The 22,860-nt window shown below is 48.6% G+C and overlaps 1 protein-coding gene across 3 annotated transcripts; it reads left to right on the top strand.

Moving 5' to 3' along the window:
* The first annotated feature begins 114 nt into the window (after positions 1-114).
* EARS2 (glutamyl-tRNA synthetase 2, mitochondrial) lies at positions 115-21,709 on the top strand. Of its 3 annotated transcripts, XR_013385084.1 has the most exons (10): positions 115-280; positions 3,407-3,562; positions 7,449-7,638; positions 11,697-12,169; positions 13,365-13,473; positions 16,027-16,180; positions 16,267-16,397; positions 20,155-20,290; positions 20,733-21,526; positions 21,617-21,709. XR_013385084.1 is itself a non-coding variant. In XM_077907010.1 (9 exons), the coding sequence occupies exons 1-9, from the start codon at positions 142-144 to the stop codon at positions 20,814-20,816; spliced, it is 1,572 nt and encodes a 523-aa protein (XP_077763136.1). In that variant the 5' UTR covers positions 115-141; the 3' UTR covers positions 20,817-21,706. The 3 variants fall into 3 exon arrangements, 2 of the variants coding, with proteins under 2 accessions (XP_077763136.1, XP_077763139.1); XM_077907010.1 differs by having other exon boundaries at positions 20,733-21,706; XM_077907013.1 differs by lacking the exon at positions 3,407-3,562 and having other exon boundaries at positions 20,733-21,706.
* The last annotated feature ends 1,151 nt before the right edge of the window (positions 21,710-22,860 follow it).

The raw sequence follows: 22,860 nt of genomic DNA, 5'->3' as shown, positions 1-22,860 counted from the left end.
CTGCGGGGGCGTGAGCTTGCAGGCTAGACGGCCTGTACCTTTAAGGGGCGGGGCTGCGCCCTCTGTGGCAGATGCGGATTGGCCGGGAGAGGTGCCCGGAAGTGATGCACTGAGAAGCCCACGTGTGCGTTCCCATCCCACATGGCGTTGCTCCTGAAGAGGCTGCTGTGGCCCGTGAGGCCCCTCGCGCCCTTGGGCCGCCCCGTGGGACGACGCGCGGCCAGCGTGGGCGCCGATGCCGGGGCTGCGGTGCGAGTGCGGTTCGCCCCCAGCCCCACAGGTAACCTTGGCGGACGTGACGCTGCAGGTCGAGGTCCACCGTCCCGTGCCCGCCACCCCCTCCCCCCAAGGTTCCCGAACGAATCCCTTCCGGTGGCATCGCACTGGGCGGGCAGGGCGACCCCATTTTCCAGAGGCAGAAGCAGGTCCACGAGCGGAAATTATTCTTATTGCCAGGAAGTTCTTTGTGTTCCGTCCTCTTATTTCTGTGTCCGATGAGTGCACGTCAGGCACAGACTGCGTGTGCTAGGCGCCCTTCCAGGCGATGGGATGTGGGGGTCTCGGGGAAGGATGGCGGCCCCTGGCCTCAAGACGCCTACACTGTGGTGGCCGCGACGAGCACGTGTAAAAATCCCCATCCTCGGGATCCCCGGTGGCCCAGCGGTTTAGCACCTGCCTTCGGCCCAAGGAGAATCCTTGGAGACTCGGAGTCGAGTCCCGCGTCGAGCTCCCTGCGTGGAGCCTGAGCCTGCTTCTCCCTCTGCCTGTGTCTCTGCCTCTCTCTCTCTCTGTATCTCTGTGTCTCTCATGAACAAATAAAGTCTTAAAAAAAAAAATCCCCATCCTTTTAGACAGTGCCATGAGCCATGTGAGAAACGAAGCAGGGGAGGGAGCTGGGGCTTAGGCAGGAAGCTCAGGAAGGCCTTGTTGAGCACGTATCACTTGAGCTGAGAACCCAAAGACGTGAAGCCCATAGGAGGAACGTTATGGGCAGAGGAAATTGCATGCAGGTATAAAGGCCCTGTGGTTAGTGGTGTTGGCGTTCAGCAAGCCAGAGAGTGAGGCAGGGGCGCCATGGGCCTCTCCGCTAGTTCCTCGGGTTTTTGTTCTCAAGGAGTCCACCTTCTGCCCCTTCGACACCAAGCATGCCTCTGATTCTGAACTTTAGGGTCCACACTTAAGGCTTCCTCTGTGGCAAGATCCCAGCTATTCAGAGTGACAGGATCTTTCCGGCAGGCAGTAGAGTGCAGAGTGGGCTTCTCAAGCCATTGAGACGGGACTAGCTTTTAATTTCCAGTTGATCATGTATCAATATTTTTATAGGACCTGACATCAGTGAGTTACTGAAAAGGGAAAATACGAAAGTGTATAAGATGTGAGCGTATTTCTTTCTTTTTTTTTTTTTAATTTTTATTTATTTATGATAGTCACAGAGAGAGAGAGGCAGAGACAGAGGGAGAGGGAGAAGCAGGCTCCATGCACCGGGAGCCCGATGTGGGACTCGATCCCGGGTCTCCAGGATCGTGCCCTGGGCCAAAGGCAGGCACTAAACCGCTGCGCCACCCAGGGTTCCCGTGAGCGTATTTCTATTAGATTCCCCAGATGTAAGATTCCTCTGTCAGATAGCTGTCTCTAAACATTTATTCTCAATTTCCGTAGTTGGTTGTGAGCTGGCACTAATTCACAGACCAGCACTGGTTTGCACTGTCCTTCGCAGAGCACCCAGTGGTTGGCTGCCAAGGCGTGAGATTGGCCGAGTCCACGTTGCCAGCTTTGCCACTTCTTAGCTGTGTGATGTGGGCAAATTCTATAACCTCTCTGAGTTTGAGTGTCATCCTCTGTCAAATGGAGCTAATGATGGTACCCGCCTCACGGGTTTGAGCTGATGCAACTGAGGCTCTTAGCAAGGTCTGGTACTTAGTAACCAATATTCTTTTTTTATGATTGTAGTTCTCGTTTTCCTTGCTGATTTGTAGGAAAAGCCTATGAAGGCTGTTGATTACAGACAGGTAAAAAGAATTATCAAGCAATACAAATCACTAATTGCTAAAACCAATTGAAAGCTGTACTTACCAACATTTAGATCTCACAACCACTGTATGAGGGAGGTTTCTATTTTTTTTGTTTTTACTAACAGATGAGATTGAAGCTCATACAAGGGAAGTCGGGTCCCCAAGGGACAGCAACTAGTAAATGAATGCAGAATCTAAATGCAGGTTTATTTGGTTTAAGAGGTTGTGCTTTCAGGCAGCCCGGGTGGCTCAGCGGTTTAGCACTGCCTTCAGCCCGGGGCCTGATCCCGGAGACGTGGGATCGAGTCTCACGTTGGGCTCCCTGCATGAAGCCTGCTTCTCCCTCTGCCTGTGTCTCTGCCTCTGTGTGTGTGTGTCTCTCATGAATAAATAAATAAAATCTTTAAAAAAAGAGAGAGAGGTTGTGCTTTCAATTACTGGCCCTTCCGTCTTCCATCTTGGAGACCACTGGTTTTTGTGGTGACCATGCAATAACTAGCCGAAAGTTACTTAATCAGTGTTGAACTGGAGTCTGCAGAAGAGCCTTTGGTGTCCTGCACAGCCTTCTACACTTGTGGATGCAGAGAAGCTCATTGTGGAGGTAGGGCCGTGGCTTGGACCAAAGAAGATAGGATAAGGGGAAATGAGAAAATGCTTGTTAATAATCTTTTTTTAAGATTTTATTTTTTCATTAGAGACACAGAGACATAGGCAGAGAGAGAAGCAGGCTCCCTGTGGGGAACCCAATGTGGGACTTGATCCCACGACCCTGGGATCACAACCTGAGCCGAAAGCAGACACTCAGCCACTGAGCCACCCAGGCGCCTGGAAAATGCTTAATTTTAAGCTTTCAGTCAGGAATGATGATAATCTTAGGAGTTTGAACTCAGGTGCAAAGAAATACAGTGGAGTCAAATACTGGTTCAAGTTGAAAGCCAAAACTTAAGGTGAAAAACAAAGAGTCTATGCAAAGCATAATTGTATGGGTTTTTTTGTTTTCTTTGTTTTCACCCAAGCACATCATTGAATTTGCACACGTTAAATGCATGTGTGATACGGCTTTAGTGGATAATCCTCTGCTTGTCCTCATTTTGGTAGAACTTGGCCTTAAAGCAAATTTCAAAGTAGAATGGTGGGTAGAGCTGAAATCTTTTCACAAAATCACATACTCTAAAACTTGGGTGGTCTTCTTCCAGAATGAGGGGCTATAGGAGTCGACTACCCCCATCCTCTGGCTGTCTGTCTGGGTCTTAGCTAGAAATATGGGACAGGGTAGCTGTTTCTTGAACTTTGACACTCACTGGGACATCCTGTTACAAGCAGGGCTTGCTTACCTTTTTGGGTTAAGTACGTTAGTTTATCCTTGTCTTGTCTGAACCGTTCTCTTTTACCAGGCTTCTTGCACCTGGGTGGCCTCCGCACTGCCTTGTACAACTATATCTTTGCCAAGAAGCACCAGGGGAGCTTCATCCTCAGGCTGGAGGACACAGATCAGACCCGCCTTGTGCCTGGGGCAGCAGAGAATATCGAGGCCATGCTGGAGTGGGCAGGTGAGACAGGCAAGGGAAAGGAACCTTCTCCAAGGGGGAAGGCAGAGCTGGGATTCTATAGGCCTTCTCCTGGGGCCCTAGATGAAGAATGAGGATTTCCTATAGAGATGTGTACATTTGTGCTGTCTCAGGGGGCACGTGCCACCCCAGAACATGCTGAAGCTCCCTGAGGAACAGCTCCGAGGCCGTTTTGAGGTTCCTTTTCTTACCGCAGAATCTCAGATCCAGCTGGGAGCAGACAGGAAAACAGGCCAAGCATCTGCTCTGGAGCAAGTAGGCCGATAGTGGGAGAAAGCTCCGGCCAGCCCTTATTCCCATGTGGGAATGCTAGCCCAGCTTGTTCAATCTTCTCACTTCCCAGAGGACTCAGAAATGCAAGTCTTTATTACTCTCTTTTTAATGAATATCTCCCATTGTTAAAGTTGAGCCCGAATTTCTTTTTTTTTTTTCTATAAACCATATTGTGTGAGCCAAACAAAACCTGTACAGCATCTAAAGTCAATCTTCTTGTGGGAATTTTAATCCAGAGGCCTGCTAAACTACGGGAAGATGAGGAGTGTGTGTGTGTTCCTTGGGTCAACAGTCACCTACTTGTCAGGACAGGTAGAACCAGTTAGGCTCCCCAAGGAAAAATACCAAAAATACCAAGACTTTTATAAGATGTGTATCTTAATCTCAGGTAAATTATTAACAAGATTTTGGGTTCCCAAAGGGGAAAAACAGATCATGTCTGTACCTTCTGTCGTAGAACATTATAGCAGATGCTTAAGTCAAGATTAGTTGAATAAAGGAATTCGTTCACAAAGATCACTTACTATAATGAAGGTCAAGTTCCAGCATTGAACGGAGACCCTGTGTCCAGTGAGTAGGGAAAGATAGATAAACTAATTCATTCTCACCGTGACGTTATGTGTTGATGAGTGCTATGAAGACCAGGGTGACAGGTTAGGGAACTGGCAGGGAGAGATGTTCTCTTAGTCAGGATGGTCTTTTTGGAGGAGGCGACATGAAAGCAGAGATTGCACAGTGAGGGGCAGCCCTGTGGTTACCTGGGCAAAGACTATTCAAAGCAGAGGGAAGAGCAGATGTGAAGGCTCTGTTGCAGGAAAGCGTGTGATGTATTAGAGGAGCAGCAAAGAGGCCAGTGTGGCCCAAGCACAGTGAACAAAGCAGGGGGACTAGGTGTGAAGACAGAAGTTGGCCAGAGTGGAACCATGTAGTGCCAGGCAGACCAGGATGAGAACTCGGATTTCACGAAGCACCTGCTATGTTCAGGTGCTGTACTAGGCACAAGAGGTACACTGATGAACAAGTCCCACCCTTGGAGCCCCTTGTGGAGTATGATCATGTGAGTGCATCCTGTGGCCCCGTAGCAGAGCTCTTTACCCAGCATTGTGGCAAGGCAGAGGGGTGGCTGACCTCTGTAGCTTCCTGCCTTAGGAGTCACCATTCCTTCCTTCCTTCCTTCCTTCCTTCCTTCCTTCCTTCCTTCCTTCCTTCCTTCCTTTATTTAATTCACTTCATATGAAATTCACCATTTCAAAGTGTACAAATCAGGTACCTGGGTGGCTCAGTTGGTTAAGTGTCTGCCTTCAGCTCAGGTCATGATCCTGGGGTCCTGGGATGGAGTCCCACATTGGGCTCCCTGCTCAGTGGAGAGTCTGCTTCTCCTTCTGCCCTTCCACTCTGCTTGTGATTCCCCTCACTGTCTCTCTCAAATAAATAAATAAAATCTTTTTTTAAAAAAGTGTACAGATCAGGGATGCCTGGGTGGCTCAGCGGTTGAGCATCTGCCTTTGACTCAGGGTGTGATCCTGGTCTCGGGATCAAGTCCCACATCGGGCTCCCTGCGAGGAGTCTGCTTCTCCCTCTACCTGTGTCTCTGCCCCTCTCTGTGTATCTCTCATGAATAAATAAATACAATCTTAAAAAAAAAAAAAAGCGTACAGATCAGTGGTTTTTAGTATATTCACTATGTAATGCCAAGTATCACCTTCATCTAATTTCAGAACGTTTCCATCCTCCCAAAACAAAACTCCATATTTATCAGCAGTCACTCCTATTCCTGCTTCCTTCTAGTCCCTGGCAGTTGCTAATCTATTGTCTGTTGTTTGCCTATTCCAGACATTTCATATAAATGGATTCAGATAATAATGTGACCTTTAACACGACTGGCTTTTACTTAGCTTAGGAGTTCTATGTTGTAGCATGTGTCAATACTTCATTCCTTTTTGTGACCAAATAATCATTATATGGAAATAGCACCTTCTGTTCATCCATTCGTCAATGGATGGGCATTTGGATTATTTCCTCTTTTTTTTTTAAAGATTTATTTATTTGAGGTGGGAGTAGACAAAGAATCTCAAGCAGACTCCTTGCTGAGCCTGGACCCTGACGTGAGGCTCAATCTCAGGACCCGAGATCTTGACCTGAGCCAAAATCAAGAGTTGAACGCTTAACTGACTGAGCCACCCCGACGTCCCAGTTTTTTTACTCCAATGAATGGAACTGCTATGAACATTTATGTACTAGCTGTTACATGAACATATGTTTTCAGTTACCCTAAAGCTACTCTTAAAATCCTGGGCCATTCCAAATGCTGAACATGTTAAAGTTATGTCAGGAAGGGGCTCCTGAATCACTGTCTTTTCTGACAAATGAAGAAACAGAGACCCAGCGGGAGAGGTTAGCTGAATGATAATGATCACAGTCCAAACTGGCTGAGTGCTTAGCACTTAGCAGGCAATACACCAAGCACTTCACCTATGCCATCTCATGCTGACCTCAAAGTACTGCCCAGGTGTTATAATCTCAATGAGGAATTGGAAGCTCTGAAAGGTGACTTGCTCAAGGCTCCAGAGCAGGCCAATGTGTTTGAACCCAGGCCCGTTTGCCTGCAGTCTGTTAATGTCAAGTATGCAGGATTAATCACATCCTTACCTTCCTAACTCATCGGAAAACTATTTGAGGGCAGAAACCCCACCATCTGGCTCTTCTGTGCCCCCTCTGTCTCTGTGGGATGTGTTTATAGGTTAAATCTGTCCTTCGTGACCTGAGGAAACTAGACTTTGGGTTGGGGCTATGGCTCAGAAGAGATCACATTTCATTGAACACCACATAGTGCCGTGGTTCTCCACGTGATCCTTGGGCTAAGCATTTTGTGAGTGCTGATGCATCCTATTCTTGCTGCTATTGTGCGCAGTAGGCCATCAGCTCCATCTTGCCGGGAAGGATGCTGAGGCAGTACAAGTAGTTAAAAGCGTGGACTGGGATCTGCTAGCCTGGGTTTCAGTGTAGTTGTACCCTTTGTCATTGGTCAAGTGAAGTAACAACCCATCTGTGCCTAGTGTCCTTACCAAATGGGCGTCGTGATGGCATCTAGCTGGTAGGGTGGTTCTGAGGCTTGGCGATGTAACAGAACAGAAAAGCAGTCTGACAGGTGCTTGGCACTGTGGCACTCACACATCTTCAGGATCCCTTGTTACAGCTGCTCAGGCACAGAACCGGGGGTCCCATCAAGGCCTGACGGACTATACCAGGAACTATGCTTTGATCTGAGCCAGCTGTGCCAGGCCTGGGCTGCTCTCCCACCTGGGGGAAGGACAGGTAGAGAGGAGGTGTGCAGTTGAGAGCGTAGACTGTGAAGGCAGCACACCTCCATGACTCCTTATCCGTCAGGCCACATGACCTTGAGTGCTTAGCCTCTCTTGTTTTTTAACTTCTCACCTGTGAAAGGGAAATCGCAATAGTAATGACCCTGAGGATTGTCGTGAGGATTACAGGCCTTACTGAACACACAAAGTACGTAGAACAGTGCCTGGGAACCAGTGCTGCAAGCACATTCGTTATTAGTGTTTGGTGATGATTGTCTCTTGCTATGTCCTAGGCATCCCGCCTGACGAGAGTCCCCGCCGGGGAGGTCCTGTGGGCCCCTACCAGCAATCCCAGCGACTTGAGCTATACGCCCAGGCCACAAAAGCACTGCTGGAGTCCGGCGCTGCCTACCCCTGCTTCTGCTCACCACAGCGGCTAGAGCTCTTGAAGAAGGAGGCGCTGAGGAACCGCCAGACACCACGGTGAGAACCAGCTCCCCAAAGTTGCATATGTCCCTCTGCTGTTGCTGCATTAACAGATCACCCCCAGACTTTGGCCACCGTGTGGCTTCCTATCGGTCAGGAGTCTGGGCACAGCCTAGCTGGGCCTCTTGCAAAGCTCCATTCAAGGTTTTGGCCAGCTTTGTGGTTTTCTCAAGGCTTGGCTTATGGAGGATCTGCTTCCCGTTTCTCTCATGAAGCTACTTGCAGACCTCAGGCTGCGCTGGCTGTTGCCTGGAGATGCCTGCTTCTTGCCACATGAGCCTGTGCATAGGGCAGCTCATGGCATAGCAGCAGGCTTTGCTGCCAGTGAGCCAGAAGGAAAGAGACCAAGCAAGACAGAAGCCAGAGTCTTTTTGTAACCAAATCAAGAACGTGACATCTCATCACTTCTGCATTCCCTTTGTAAGAAGGAAGCTACTAGGTCCAGCCCACACTCTGAGGAGGGGATGACACAAGGGTAGAAACATGGGAGGGCGGGAATCACTGGGGCCATGTCAGAGCTGACCATCACATTGGCTCATGAGCAACAGTAACACATAATTTCAATTGTTGGTTATTCTGAGTAACTAAAAGGGTTTCAGGTCCAACGAGATATATATGCAAAGATCTCTCCTAACTCTGACTCTGGCCACTCAGTTTCCCTCATCATAGACAAATGCTGTGAGACTTTTATTAGGTCTCCTCTAGGTACTCAACACAATCCTTAGTGTGCATTGTTTCTCTTCTCCCCCATCCCAACAGCAGCACACAATTTACAGCTTGTACAACTTACCCATTTCCACTTACCGTCTTGAGGATATCAATCTATATTGGCCCATGGATTTTTCTTACACTTGTACAGTATTCCACTGTACAGATGTACCATCCCTTAAACCAGTTTCTTACTAACGAATCTTTTTTTTTTTTTAAGATTTTATTTATTTGACAGAGAGAGAGAGCACAAGCCAGGGGAGCAGCAGAGGGAGAGGGAGAAGCAGGGTCCCCGCCAAGCAGGGATCTGGACCTAGGGCTCAATCCCAGGACTCTGGGATTGTGACCTGAGCCAAAGGCAGATGCTTAACCAACTGAGCCACCCGGGTGTCCCCTTACTAATCTTTGTATTTCCAATCTGTAGTTATAACAAAGGAGCTGGGATGGATCATGTTGACATATATTGTTGTGCGTGTGTACAGGTTGTTTATTGGAGACCTTCCTAGATGTGGAATTTCAGGACCAGTTTGGAACTTTGATAAACACTGTCCTGTGGCCCTTGACCACCTTGCTTCCTCTCAGCAGTGGCATCAGAATATCTGAGCTCCATTTTGTTTATTTTTCTTTTGAGTGAGAGAGTATACACATGCACTCCAGGGGGTGGGGGACAGAGGGAGAGAGAGAGAATCCCAAGCAGGCTCCGTGCTCACCCTGATGTGGGGCTCAATCTCATGACCTTGAGATCGTGACCTGAGCCGAAATTGAGAGTCAGATGTGTAACTGACTGAGCCGCCTAGGTGCTCCTGTTTTTAAAGAATTCTTTTTTTTTTTTTTTTAATTTTTTTTTTCATTTATTTATGATAGTCACACACAGAGAGAGAGAGAGGCAGAGACATAGGCAGAGGGAGAAGCAGGCTCCATGCACCGGGAGCCTGACGTGGGATTCGATCCCGGGTCTCCCGGATCGCGCCCTGGGCCAAAGGCAGGCGCCAAACCGCTGCGCCACCCAGGGATCCCCTAAAGAATTCTTAAAACTTTTTTAAGTTTATTTAAATCATCTGCACACCCAGCATGGGACTTGAACTCATAGCCTCAAGTTCAAGAGTTGTATGCTCTTCTGACTGAGCCAGTGAGGTGCCACTCCCTTCCCCCCCCTTTTTTTTAAGGTAGGCACCACACCCAATGTGGGGCTTAAAGTCTGAGATCAAGAGTCAAGCTCTACTGACTAAGCCAGCCAAGTACCCCTCTAGGTTCCAATTTGAATGAACTGTTTGGACAAGGACTAGATATTTGTATGAGGTCTTTTAAAATCATGGTCAAATTCTGTCATGGAATCCACAAAGTCATTTACCAACTGAACACTTAGCTTTCTGTCAAGAGGTATGTTTTCAAGCTTTACATTTGTATATCAGGATGCTTTGGGGAGCAAGTAATGGAATACCCTATTTAAAAGGCACAAACCTGGGATCCCTGGGTGGCGCAGCGGTTTGGCGCCTGCCTTTGGCCCAGGGCGCGATCCTGGAGACCCGGGATCGAATCCCACGTCGGGCTCCCGGTGCATGGAGCCTGCTTCTCCCTCTGCCTGTGTCTCTGCCTCTCTCTCTCTCTGTAACTATCATAAATAAATAAAAATTAAAAAAATAAAATAAAATAAAAAAAAATAAAAGGCACAAACCTGGGGTGCCTGGGTGGCCTCCTGTCTGCCTTCAGTTCAGGTTGTGATCTCAGGCTTCCTGCTTAGTGAGGAGTTTGCTTCTCCCTCTTCTGCTCCTCCCTTTGCTTGTGCTCAAACTCTCTTTCTCTCTCAAATAAATAAATAAAATCTTAAAAAGAAAAAAAAAAAGGGACAAACCAGGGGCACCAGGCTGGCTCAGTCAGTGGAGCATGGGATTTTTGTTTTTAAAGATTGTATTTGGGATCCCTGGGTGGCACAGCGGTTTAGCGCCTGCCTTCGGCCCAGGGCGCAATCCTGGAGATCCGGGATCGAATCCCACATCAGGCTCCCGGTGCATGGAGCCTGCTTCTCCCTCTGCCTGTGTCTCTGCCTCTCTCTCTTTCTCTCTCTATCATAAATAAATAAAAATTAAAAAAAAAAAGATTGTGTTTATTTGTTCATGAGAGACACAGAGAGAGACAGAGACACAGGCAGAGGTAGAACCAGGCTCCATGCATGGAGCCCGATACAGGACTTGATCCCAGGATGCTGGGATCACACCCTGAGCCAAAGGCAGACACTCAACCGCTGAGCCACCCAGGCGACCCTGGAGCATGTGATTCTTGATCTCGGGGTCATGAGTTCAAGCCCATGTTGGGGGTAGAGTTTACTTAAAAAACAATTTCTTTAAAAAAAAGGGACAAGCTACAGGCGCTTGTACTTTAACGCACAGACGGCTCACCTGGGGATCTAGTTAATACATAGATTCAGATTTGTCTGGGCTGGGGCCCAAGATGCTACATTTCTGACAGGATTCCAGATGGGACTGCTGCTGGGGGTCCACAGACCTTACTTGGAGTAGCCAGGGCATAACCTACACAGACATTAACCATTTACTTTGCAGAAATCTGGAGGTGAGACACTCAAGAATAAAACCAGTAGCTTCAAGACATCGGGGCTCTGTTTTGGCTTCTCCTTGCTGTGCCTGTGTATCAGTTCCAAGTGGCTGTGGTGGCTAAGCGTTCTGTCCTCATAAGACAACATCTGAATAGCACAGAAGGAGAAGGCAGGGAATAAAAAAAGAGTTTTTCCTCCTGTGGCTCTTCTGTTCTCAAATGGAGAGAAAATCTTTCCCAGAACCCTAACCCTCTGCTGCCCCTAAGCATACTTTTCTTTGAGTCTCAGTGAGTAGAGTGTTCCTACCTGGACCATTTGCCAGCATCAAGAAAGAGATTGCATGATTGGCTACACCAGCTGTGATTCAGCCCCTGGGACTAGGCATTTTGCCATCTCCTTATTAACAAAGAAGAGGAACAGGCTGGAAGGTAGGCAAGTGTGTCTGCCATACTGTTTTCTCATTTGGTTTTCCAATATATCCCTCTTTTTATTCCTGTTCAAGACTAGAAAAAGAGGGGCACGTGGGTGGCTCAGTGGTTGTGTCTGCCTTTGGCTCAGGGGTCCTGGGATCAAGTCCCACATCAGGCTCCCTGCAGGGAGCCTGCTTCTCCCTCTATGTCTCTGCCTTTCTCTTTGTGTCTCATGAATAAATAATTTTTTTTTTTTTAGGGAGAGACTAGAAAAAGAGCTAGAGAAGTAAATGACTTGCCACGGTCATTTAACCAACAGCGACAAAGACAGAACTCATGTCTGTCTTTGGTACTCTTAGCCACTATGCTGCTCTGCTCCCCAACAGGTATGACAATCGGTGCCGGAACCTGACACAGAAGCAGGTGGCCCAGAAGCTAGCCAAAGACCCCAAACCTGCTATCCGCTTCCGCCTAGAGGGGGAAGCCCCAGCCTTCCAGGACCTGGTGTACGGCTGGAATCGGCATGAAGTAGCCAGTGTGGAGGGGGACCCGGTCATCCTGAAGAGCGATGGCTTCCCCACGTACCACCTGGCCTGTGTGGTGGACGACCATCACATGGGCATCAGCCATGTGCTGCGGGGCTCTGAGTGGCTGGTCTCCACCTCCAAGCACCTGCTTCTCTACCAGGCCCTGGGCTGGCAGCCACCTCGCTTTGCCCACCTGCCTCTGCTCCTCAACAAGGATGGCAGCAAGCTGTCCAAGAGGCAAGGGGACATTTTCCTGGAGCAATTTGCTGCTGCTGACTTCCTGCCGGATGCCTTGCTTGATATCATCACCAACTGTGGCTCTGGGTTTGCAGGTACTGCCACCCCCGCCCGACACACACACAGTTGGGAGGTCACAGCAAAACCATAGGAGTGAGGAGTTAGGACTTTGGTGAGGCCCACCTGGTCTTCAGCCCTGGCTGTGCCACCTGCCAGCTACACAGTCTTGGACAAGTTCATTCATGTCTTCAACAGGTGTTGATTGAGCCAGACATTGTGCTTAGTGCTGGGGCTACAACAGTGAACAAGATAGATGTAACCCCTGCCCTTTAGGAGCTTATGGTCTTTGAGCTTCACTGGCCTCATCTGTAAAATGGGGAGAAGTATCTACCTCATAGGGTTAGGATTCACTGAGCCCATGAGTATGGAGCACCCAGCAAAGTATCTGATAACCAGTAAGCATGAAAGTTACAGATCTTATGATTATGACAATTCTATCACTACCGCTATGGCAAGTGTGGGTTCCGACAGTATTACTAAGTTATTACTATGACCCTAGTGTTTTTCCCAGCCGAGCCTTCTTATCCTTGGCCCAAGACTTAGAGCCCAAAGTTTAAAGAAGCAGCAAATGACAATGACCTCTTTGTGAAGGGGATTTCTGAAAATGGGGGAGTGATAGTCTGCTTACTGTTTATTCTACTCTTATCTGCTTTACTCCTTAAAATATCCTTGAGAGGTATTAGTTATCCCTGCTCTTTGTAAGAGGATTGAGAGGCTCCGAGAAGTTTGAGTGACTTGCTAAAGTCCCACAGCCTGGAAGGGCCGTGGCAGAGACTCTCTTTAGGCCTGGGCCTGACCACGATGCCCACTGACTGCGTGGGGGGGAGCGGTTGCTACTCAAGAGGAGCGGCTCCCACCGCAGCAGTTCATAATGCTGCCTGTGCTTTGGAATCACCCAAGAGACTTGTAAAACGTACTTATGCTCAGGCCACATCTGAATCCAGTGGAATCAATCTCCAGGCACAGCCAGGCTATGGGCATACCGTTCCTGCAGCTCAAGTCAGTGAGGGCAGTAAGGGTTGGTTTAGTCTGATTGTTTTCAAACTTGATTTTCCAGAGAGACAGAATCCTTTCTGCAAGTGAAAGCTCATTTGGGCCCTTGATCTAAAAGAGCTAGAAATTGAATCCCTTTGGTCGAAATGGAATGGGGAGCTCAAAACATGCTCACCCAGCCTCCCTTGTGATTGAAAGGAGAGGCAGGGGGCTGAAGCTGGGCATGCCTACTTGCAGAGAACCAGATGGGCAGGACATTGCCAGAATTGATAACACAGTTTGACCTGACCAGGATCACCTGCCACTCAGCCCTGTTGGACCTGGACAAGCTCCCAGAATTCAACAGGTGAGTGCGGAACCTGAGTGGCTGCTGGTTGGAAAGGGCTTTCTGGCTGATGATGGGCCCCTAGGGCAGAGGCCTGAATTTGACCCATGTGACTCAGTTGTCTAATGTTTTTGACCTGACACAGAGCAAGTAAGTCACCTAACCCCCTGGAGCCTTTGTTTCCTCTTCTTGAACATGGGGCTAATAACAGGACCCACCTCGTGCAGTTGTCTTAAGAATTCAATTAAACATTCGGCCAACTTTTTACAAAAAAAAATAATAATAATAAAAATAAACATTCGGCCAAAGGACTCTACACCGCCCCTGGCACATAGAAAGTGTTCAGTAAGTGGTGGGTACTGTTTTTGTCGTTGCCATTACTCCTGGCCATCCCTTGTGTGGATTCTGTTAACCATGGCCTGGAAAAGGGGCATCTTCATCTCAGAATCACCATCCCCCAACTCCAACCCCAACCCCAACCCCCCCTAACCAACACAGTGAATGAGCACCATCTCATGGCACCTGTTACATGTTTCATGGAGTTCTTCACTCAGACCTCTAAACCCAGTCACAGTTCAGATCACTGTTGACATACCCTTCTAGGGCCTCAGTGGTAAAACCAGCGGACAGATATGTGCTTAAGGGACAAGGGACTTACTGATGCCATCTCTTGAGCATCAGTTTGGGCACAGGCTCTCCTCAGTGCTTTACTTGCCTGATCCCGGAGAATTTACATTGACTGCAGATGTCTTAGGGATGTTATCTCATTTATTTCTCCTATTCGACCTGTGGGGTCAGTTGCATGACCCTGCCCTATTTTGCCTGTGCAGAAACCGAGACCGAGGGCAGGTCCACAACTATCTCAGGTTCACATAGTAAACAGCAGGCATCTCTTGAATGGGGCATTCAAGAGCAAATGTAACTTGTACCCTCCCTTTCTGATCTAGGGAAAGCATTATCTTGGGGACATGGGACCGGGGGGGGGAAATATTTGGTGACCCGCTCCAGTCCTCCCCAAAGCATGAGGGCAGCCAGAGGAAGGTAGAGGTGGGCTTTGCTCAGTGTGAATCAGGGAGGAGATGCAGTGTTGGAACTGACGCCCACAGGTTTACTGCAGCCAAAGGTGTCATGTTGAGATATCTCTAACATCAAGCCACTTCTGTGATGATTTCAGTGCTGGTAGTAAGAGTCGCCATCACAGCAACCCTAGAGTTGTGGTGGGAGTAGTAACAGTAATTACCAGCTATCCAGCACCTACTGTCTGCCTCTTGGGGCCCTGAACCTGACATGTGTTATCTCCAGCGTGGCCACTAGGGTCTCTTGATGGCTTGTTTTCTGTTGTTGTCTCGCCGCTGAGACAGTCCTAGAAACCATTTCAGCATGTGGCATTCATTTCTTTTTAAGAAAATCATGTCTTTTGGACAGTGTGTACTCCAGAGAGCTTTCCACAGGGTCTCATCTTTCCACCACTGATGTGCAGGAGCCTCTGCTCTGACTTCCTGCCCGTCTGCAGCTGCCCTGTGCTCTAGGCTTTACATATGGTCTCATTTAGTCTGCACAGTGCCCTATGACAAAGGCTTCCGTCGTCCCCCATCATGCATCCGGAGACTCTGACCGTGTAACCTCCTGCAGGCATCTCACGGGGCTGGTCTGATCCGCAGGCCTGTCCAGTTCCAGAGCCCAGGAGATACTCACCCAGGGCTGCTGCCTGCCTTTCTTCCATGTCAGGGACGAGGGCCAAGCGCCTGCAGAATGGTCCTTGGCCCTGAACTACTCCTTCTCGGGTCCCTCCCACATTACTGGGAGTGAAGGCAGCCTGTGGGGGGGGGTTCTGAAGAGTGACCGAGTCTGGCTAGAGGTTTTGCTGCTTCCAAAGAGAGGCAACAAGGAAGCTAGGATAATTCTGGAGAGGAGAACTTTGAACTGACAAGGACACCTGAACTTTTTAACCGTGAGCCCTGGATTCAAACAGTTCTGCCCTCTGGACCGTCCCATGGCTTCAAATCCTAGAAATCCGTATTCTTGATCTCTGCCTGTTTGTGCCAGAGCTCCAGCTTTAAGCTATGCAAGGGGGCAGAGACTTGCAGATCCTGCCTTGTAAGCCCAGGTGTCTGCCCAGGCCAGGCTGGTAGCACAGGGGAGGGTGGCAGGCAGGAAAGAGGAACTGGGGAGGAGAGGGCCTGGCAGACTGTAGCGTCCTGTGCCTGTAACCAGGCAGCCACCACCCTGCTCGAGCCCTGAAGCGTGGGGAATGAGGGACCTTTGCTGCCAGATCTCCTGATTTCCTGAGAGAAGCCAGAAATCTCTGTTTTTATGTGATCTTCCTAATTTAAAATGTTAAATGCTACTATTTTAGAAGCCCTGCAAACAGGCTCTCTCTCTGGGTTGCTTGGGGTTCTCAGGCTGATTCAGACCTTGGTCACATCCCTTTCCCATATATTCCATGTCTAGGCTGTGGAAGGGACAGCTCATGTAACATGTCATTCTTCAAACCCTGCCTGGTCCCCTGCAGGGAGAGGGTTTGGGTGGGCTGGGGATGCCATTGTAAGCACGGTCCCTTGGCTTCTCTTACAGGCTGCACCTCTGTCGGCTGGTGAGCAACGAGACCCAGAGGCGCCAGCTGGTGGGGAAGCTGCAGGCCCTGGTGGAGGAGACATTTGGGAGCCAACTACAAGACAGAGATGTCCTGGACCCAGCCTACGTGGAGAGGATCATCCTGCTGAGACAGGTGTGGTGTCCGGGAGACTGAGGGAGTGGGTGGCGCCCCCATTACTTCCTGTCCACAGTGTGTTCAGCGACTGCTTCTTCTCCCAGGGTCACATTTGCCGCCTGCAGGATTTGGTGTCCCCAGCACACTCCTATCTGTGGACTCGCCCTGCTGTGGGCCGAGTGCAGCTGGGTACCATCTCAGAGAAGGTGGACGCAATTGCCAAGCGTGTGCTGGGGTGAGTTCCTACAGGCCAAGCTCAAGGCTCTTCACTTGACTTCTTCTTTCCAGGGCTGGCAGGTGGCCCTGCCACACAGCCCCATGGCTAGCAAGAGGATCTTGGCAAGATGAATGCTGGCTGGCTCCATTTGGTAGGGGGGCTTACCCAGAGGAGCCCAAACCATCCCCGGAAGGGGGCACTGCATTTGGGCTTTGGTGTTGGGTCTACCTGGGTTCATCCGCCCACCTTTACTGTGAAAACTAAAGTAGATAATAAGTGCTCACACACATGACTGCAGTAAGCTATTTTATGTATTATATACATTAGGTATGTATATATGTACATGTGAAGGGTGTGTGTATGTATGTGTATACACTTAAATGCACAGCAGCCTGATAAAATATCAGGTTAAAACAGTATCCCCATTTTATAGATGAGAAAATCAAGACACAGAGAGGTGAAATAACCTGTCTAAAATAATGGTAAGTTGGAGGAGGAGAGATTCAAACCCAGGCTGGCTGGGCCTAGAGGCCATATATCTCTCCGTGCAGAGTGCTCAGACAGTGCCTGAAGCCTAGAAACCTCAATATATTGTTATAATACAAAACAAGCATGTGGCCAAAACTAGAGAATAACACAAATGGTACAAGAAGGTCCATAGCAAAAAGTAAGCTTTCCATCCTACTCCAGGCCCCAACAGAAATGTACCAGGCTTAGCTGTTTCCTTTGTTTAAGGTCAGAGTATTCAATGATGTGTGTACATATAACTCCAATCTTAGAAATTTTTAAATTTTAAATTTAATATTTTGATTATGAACACATTCAAGCCTTTCAAACCTGAGTTTAACACCTAGAAAGTATAAAAAAGGTAGATAATTGGGAAGCCCATTTTTATCCTTGTCCCCCATCCACCCAGTTCCAGAATCCTCTGTGCGTTACTACTATTCCTAATACTATCTAGATGATCCTTCTTTTTTACACAAAAATGTAACTCTTCTGTGTCTTTGGTTGGTTTAAGATACCTCACAGGTATCTGCCTAGTGCTTAGAGAGCATTCTCCTTCTTTTCTACATCTACACCTATCCCATTATTAAACCACTTTACCATAGTTTATTTAATTCATTTCCTATTGATAGGCATTTGGACTGCTTCCAGATTTTACAGGTACAAACCATGCTGCAACGAATAGCCATGTATAGACTTCATTAAGCAGGTCTGTAGGTATATCTCTAGGATAAATTCCCAAGAGCCATTATTATTATTATTATTATTATTATTATTATTATTATTATTATTTTATTATTCTCTTATTTAGGGCGTTCCACCATAGGAGCTCTTAGTTCTAATTCACCAGGACCATTGCCTTAACCCCACATCCTTGCCACGGGGTTAGATTTCAGAGATAGTCTGGGGCTCCCACTCAAAGCAGGAAAACTGACACCCAAGCGTTCTGAAGCTGCCAGATTTCTCGAAGTCCCTTCTGTGCCTGTGCCAAGCTCTGGACCAGCTCTGACGTGTCCTGAGCTGCACTGTTGGCCACCTCAGGCCTGTCACTTTTACACCAGCTCCTTGGCAGCTTGCTTCCCCAAAGTGACATGGACGAGTGTACCTGTTTTTCCCCGCGCTACGTTTTATATTTTCTGTATTTTACCTCCTGGACTTTTGGAAATAACAGTGATTCCCTGGCCCAGTCAACAATGCATTGAGAATGATTAACTCTTGCCTACCATTGAAATTCAGTTGCTCAGACGCCCGAGTTAGGGAGGGAATCTGTTGTAAGAGGCAGTCTTTTCACCTTACTTCTGAACACAGTTCCCCGAAGCCCAACAGAGGCAGGGGGCTGTCTGGACCCCAGTGTGCCCAGGCAGTGTCACAGTTGTCATGGTGGATTGTCCGCACCAGTGAAGCTCTCTTGCCCCAGCCCCTCTACAGCATTTCCGGTTTGGGGTTCCCATAGTTGCCAAAGAGAACTGGGAAGGTGACGTAAAATAGACCCACCCCACCCTGCTCCTGTCCTTTGCTCTGACTCAGAGTTGTTATTTTATTTTTTTGGCAAGTCCAGCTCTGATTGGAGAACCTCTTGAAACTCAAACACACTTGTGAGAGTGGATCTCAGCTGGCCTGCCAGGAAAGCAGAGAGCAGCTGCTGGCCTATTGGACTTTAGGTCTTAAGTGCTTCGACTTGTGGGCAGAGAATGGTTGTAGCAAGAGGGGAGGATGCCAGGCTGGCAACGCAGACCTGAGTGGCCCCAGGCAGCAGGCACCATGACTCTCTTCTGCTTTGGGAACTGCTTCACCCTGGGCTACTTCCCCTACTTCATCACCTCCAGGTATAGCAGCCTCTCCGATTACGAGGCCTCCAGGTTCACCTGCCTCTTCATGCAGCTATACAAGATGCTGTTCCTGGCCACTGTTTTTCTCACCTGGGAAGGTGGCATCTGTGACTTCACAGGGGAGTTCATAAACGCCAGCATGGATGAAACAGACCTGATAGGCCTAAGTCTTATGTTCCAGAATGGAGGCCAGGGAGAGTACAAGAGCATGGTTGCTGCCCTAAAAGTTAAAAAGAAAAAAGGAAAGAGAGAGAGAGAGAGAGAGAGAGAGAGAAAGAGACTGTTTGTAGCAAGTTGGTGGCAATGCTGTTATGGGACCTGGGGTCTCCCAATATCTTTTCTCCTGCCATTCTGTGCTAACGCCCCCCCCCCCACCACCACCAAAGAGTCTTCCCTCCACTGCATTTCAGGTAATTTCCCTGAGGGCTTCCTTCCATCCTATGTCTAACCCATTCCTTAGTTCGTTTTTGCAATGCCTCTGAGCCCTTGGATATAATAAATGTTAGCTAATAATTAATTTTCTTTTTTTTTTTAATTTTATTTTATTTATTCATGATAGATACAGAGAGAGAGAGGGAGAGAGAGAGAGGGAGAGAGGCAGAGACACAGGCAGAGGGAGAAGCAGGCTCCATGCAGGGAGCCTGATGTGGGACTCCATCCTGGGTCTCCAGGACCAGGCCCTCGGCTGAAGGTGGCGCTAAACCACTGAGCCACCGGGGCTGCCCTAATAATTAATTTTCTAATGAAATATAAGATCTTCTACTCTGGAGTACTTCTTGTCTGTTCAGGCAATATTCTTAGTGCCTGACAACTTTTAACTTAGCCCCACCAGAGCCCTGTGAGGTGCAGATACTGTTATTATCCCCACTTTCCAGATGAGAAAACTGAGGCATAGCAAGCACATAACACCAAGGTAGAAATGAGTCAATCTTCCTATTATGGAGTTTTCCTATATTGTGCTTAAATTGTCTGGGTATGTGGTCCTTTGGTTGTTTTTCTTCCTCGACTTAGATGGGGATGGGGGTGGTAGATCTTCCTTCCCCTCTTATCCCCCAGGCAGGCTTGACAATCACAGCTGACCATTAATCTGACATTCTCCCTCTTATCTGCTTGCCGCAGGCCCATGCAGGCCTCCATAGGCTGGCTCTTTTCTAGGCTTTGTTTAAGTTTATTTGTTTGTTTGTTTGTTTATTTCTATTGTTATTTTTTGAGTAAGCTCCATGCCCTGCATGGAGCCCAACACGGGGCTTGAACTCACAACCCCAAGATCAAGACCTGAGCTGAGAACAAGAGTCAGACGTGTAACCGATGTAGCCACCCAGGTGTTCCTATTTGTTTGTTTTAGTAATCTCTGCACCCCACATGGGTTTTGAGCTCACGACCCTGAGATCAAGAGTCGCATGTTCTTCCAACTGAGTCAGCCAGGCGCCCCTCTCTTCTAGGATCTTAGAAGCACCCAGTATAAGCCTAACTCAGGACATGCTGAATCGTGAACTGAAGAAGGTATCAGAAGGCCTGGAAGGGACCAGACACAGTACTGTGATGCAGTTCCTCCGAGTGGCCCTCAGCGGACAGTTGGTAAATGGGCAGATGGGCTGGACGGCTCCCTGGAGCCCCTCGTTCATCCATTCAGCTGACATTCACTGGCCGGCACTAAGCTCTGGTTTGGGGGGCAAAAAGCCAAATGAAACACGATCGCTCCCTTCATTCAGTCCCTGAGCAGATAGTACTTAACAGAGTACCTACTATGTGCAAGCACTGTGCCAAGTATAGCAGTGAATGAAACACACTCCCTACCTACATGGAGCTGGCAGTTGACTGGGGGTGGTAGACCAATCAATGGGGGAGCACAGGCTCTGGGGAGCCATCCCCAGCCGCAGAAAGTGAAGACAGTAGAAGGCTAATAACTGTGCCCATTGGGGTGCAGGCGGCAGCACTGGGGTTGGCCTGACTGAGGCTGGGTGTCCCCTCTCTAGGCAGCTTAAGGCAGTAAGGCAGTGTTTTCCCTTTTCGTTCTTAGCAAGGACCCCCCGTGGCCGAGATGATGGTGTCCTTGGGAGTGAAGGAAGTGCGAGAACGAATACAGAAGGTGCTTTCCAGCTAGAGAGAAGACGTGCAGGATGGTGGAAGTGGCCCTGGGAACCTGGACATGCCTAGAAACTGCCTTCAGAGAGAAGCAGAGGGGACCCAAGAAGCTCATGGAAGGAATCCCGAGTGCATTCTCTGGGTGCACACAGTGCATTTATGGCTTCTCACCTCATGTCTGGTTCTAGCGGCACAGGTTAGGGGCTGGTTCATAGAACTGTCTAGAGGACTTGTGTGTCACATTGAGCTCAGGCTGCCAGACAGGAGGCTTCAACAACAGAAAACTGTTTTCTCACAATTCTGGAGTCTGAAAGTCCAAGATCAAGGTGTTGGCAGATGTGGCTTCCCAGAGGCCTCTGTCCTTGCCTTGCCCGTGGCCACCTTCTCTCTCTGTCTTCGCATGGTCTTTCCTTGGTGTGTGCCCTTGGCCTCTGCCTGGGTGTTCACATTTCCTCTTTTCAGGTCATGGGTCAGATTGGAGGAAGGCCCACCCTAAAGGCCCAGTTGTAACTTAATCACCCATTTAGGGGTCCTGTCTCCACATACAGTCGCCTTCTGAGGTCCTGGGGTTAAGGCTTCAGCATAGGAGTGTTAAGGAAGCAGGTCAGCCCCTAACAGCTTGGCAGCTTCCTGGACACGTGGGTCTCGGTTCTCGGGCCCCATTGGATGTGAAACAGTGAAGGATGGCTGGTGCATGGCTTGTAAAGGAGAAGTGACCATCTGCCGAGGGTGAGCACTGCGTTTTATACTGCTCTTTGTCCTTGCACTTGGGGCATCCTGTGTCTGCTTCTCTAAAGGTCTTCTCTTTCTCTTTTCCAGTTCTCCAGGCCTGGTCCTTGGACTGATACCTTCGCCCTGCCTGTTTTACACCTCTTTCTTCATATCCATCTCCTCTCTCTGCCCATTCTTTTTTTTTTTTTTTTTTTTTTTTTTTAATTTTTATTTATTTATGATAGTCACAGAGAGAGGGGCAGAGACATAGGCAGAGGGAGAAGCAGGCTCCATGCAGGGAGCCCGACGTGGGATTCGATCCCGGGTCTCCAGGATCGCGCCCTGGGCCAAAGGCAGGCGCCAAACCGCTGCGCCACCCAGGGATCCCTCTCTGCCCATTCTTGTAAGTCATTGTCTGCAGGTTTCTGAAATAAGATGGTTTATTTATTTATTTAAGTAATCTCTGAAAAAAAAAAAGTAATCTCTGCACCCAAAATGGTGTTCGAATTCACAACCCCAAGATCAAGAGTCAAATGCTCTTCTGACTGAGCCAGACAGATGCCCCTGAAAAAGATGTTCTTATTGGGGTGAATAGGAATGTCCACAGTGGAAAGAAAACGGTGACTGGCTATAAAGACCATTCTGGAAAAATAAATAAAAGTTTTGAAAAAGACCCTACTGAGGTTTCTAGGCTTTCCCCATGTGGCAGCCAGCCTCACAAATGCCCCAGTCATTCCTATGCCCTCATAGTCACACTGAGTAGGGCTGACTTGTGATACCTCATGGTTTCCATTTTGTTCTCTTGGATGACTTACTCTGTGGAAGCCAGCTTCCACATCCTGAAGACACTCAAGCAGCCCTCTGGAGAGGTTCATGGGTCAGGAACCTGAAGCCTCCTGGCCACACCCATGTGAGCAAGCCATCTTGGAAGCGGATCTTTGAGTCTATCAGGTGTTCAGAACACTCCATCCTTTATGAAAAAGATCCTGAGCCAGAACCATTCAGCAAGACTGCTCCTGAATTTCAGACACACACAAATTGAAATAATGGTTGTGTTCTAAAGCCACTTGGGGGCAGCCCTGGTGGTGCAGTGGTTTAGTGCCGCCTGCAGCCTGGGGTGTGATCCTGGAGACCCAGGATTGAGTCCCGCATCGGGCTTCCTGCATGGAGCCTGCTTCTCCCTCTGCCTGTGTCTCTGCCTCTCTCTTACTCTCTCTGACTGAATAAATAAATAAATCTTAAAAAAAAAAAAAATCTAAAAAAGCCACTTGGGTTAGGGATAATTTGTCACCTAGTGACAGAGGCTCTTTGCCCAGGGAAGTAAGGAACAGAGATTAAGAGTTTGTTATGTC

The sequence above is a fragment of the Canis aureus genome, chromosome 8, assembly GCF_053574225.1.
Source record: "Canis aureus isolate CA01 chromosome 8, VMU_Caureus_v.1.0, whole genome shotgun sequence".
NCBI lineage: Eukaryota > Metazoa > Chordata > Mammalia > Carnivora > Canidae > Canis > Canis aureus.
Note: the sequence above shows the minus strand (reverse complement) of the source record. Positions and strands in the feature narration are given on the sequence as shown.

Coding starts and splice junctions, on each gene's coding strand:
- EARS2 (XM_077907010.1), top strand. CDS start 142: ATGGCGTTGCTCCTGAAGAGGCTGCTGTGGCCCGTGAGGCCCCTCGCG. Junction 16,181..16,266: donor GGATCATCCTGCTGAGACAG/GTGTGGTGTCCG, acceptor TTCTTCTCCCAG/GGTCACATTTGCCGCCTGCA. Junction 20,291..20,732: donor TGGCCCTCAGCGGACAGTTG/GTAAATGGGCAG, acceptor TTTCGTTCTTAG/CAAGGACCCCCCGTGGCCGA.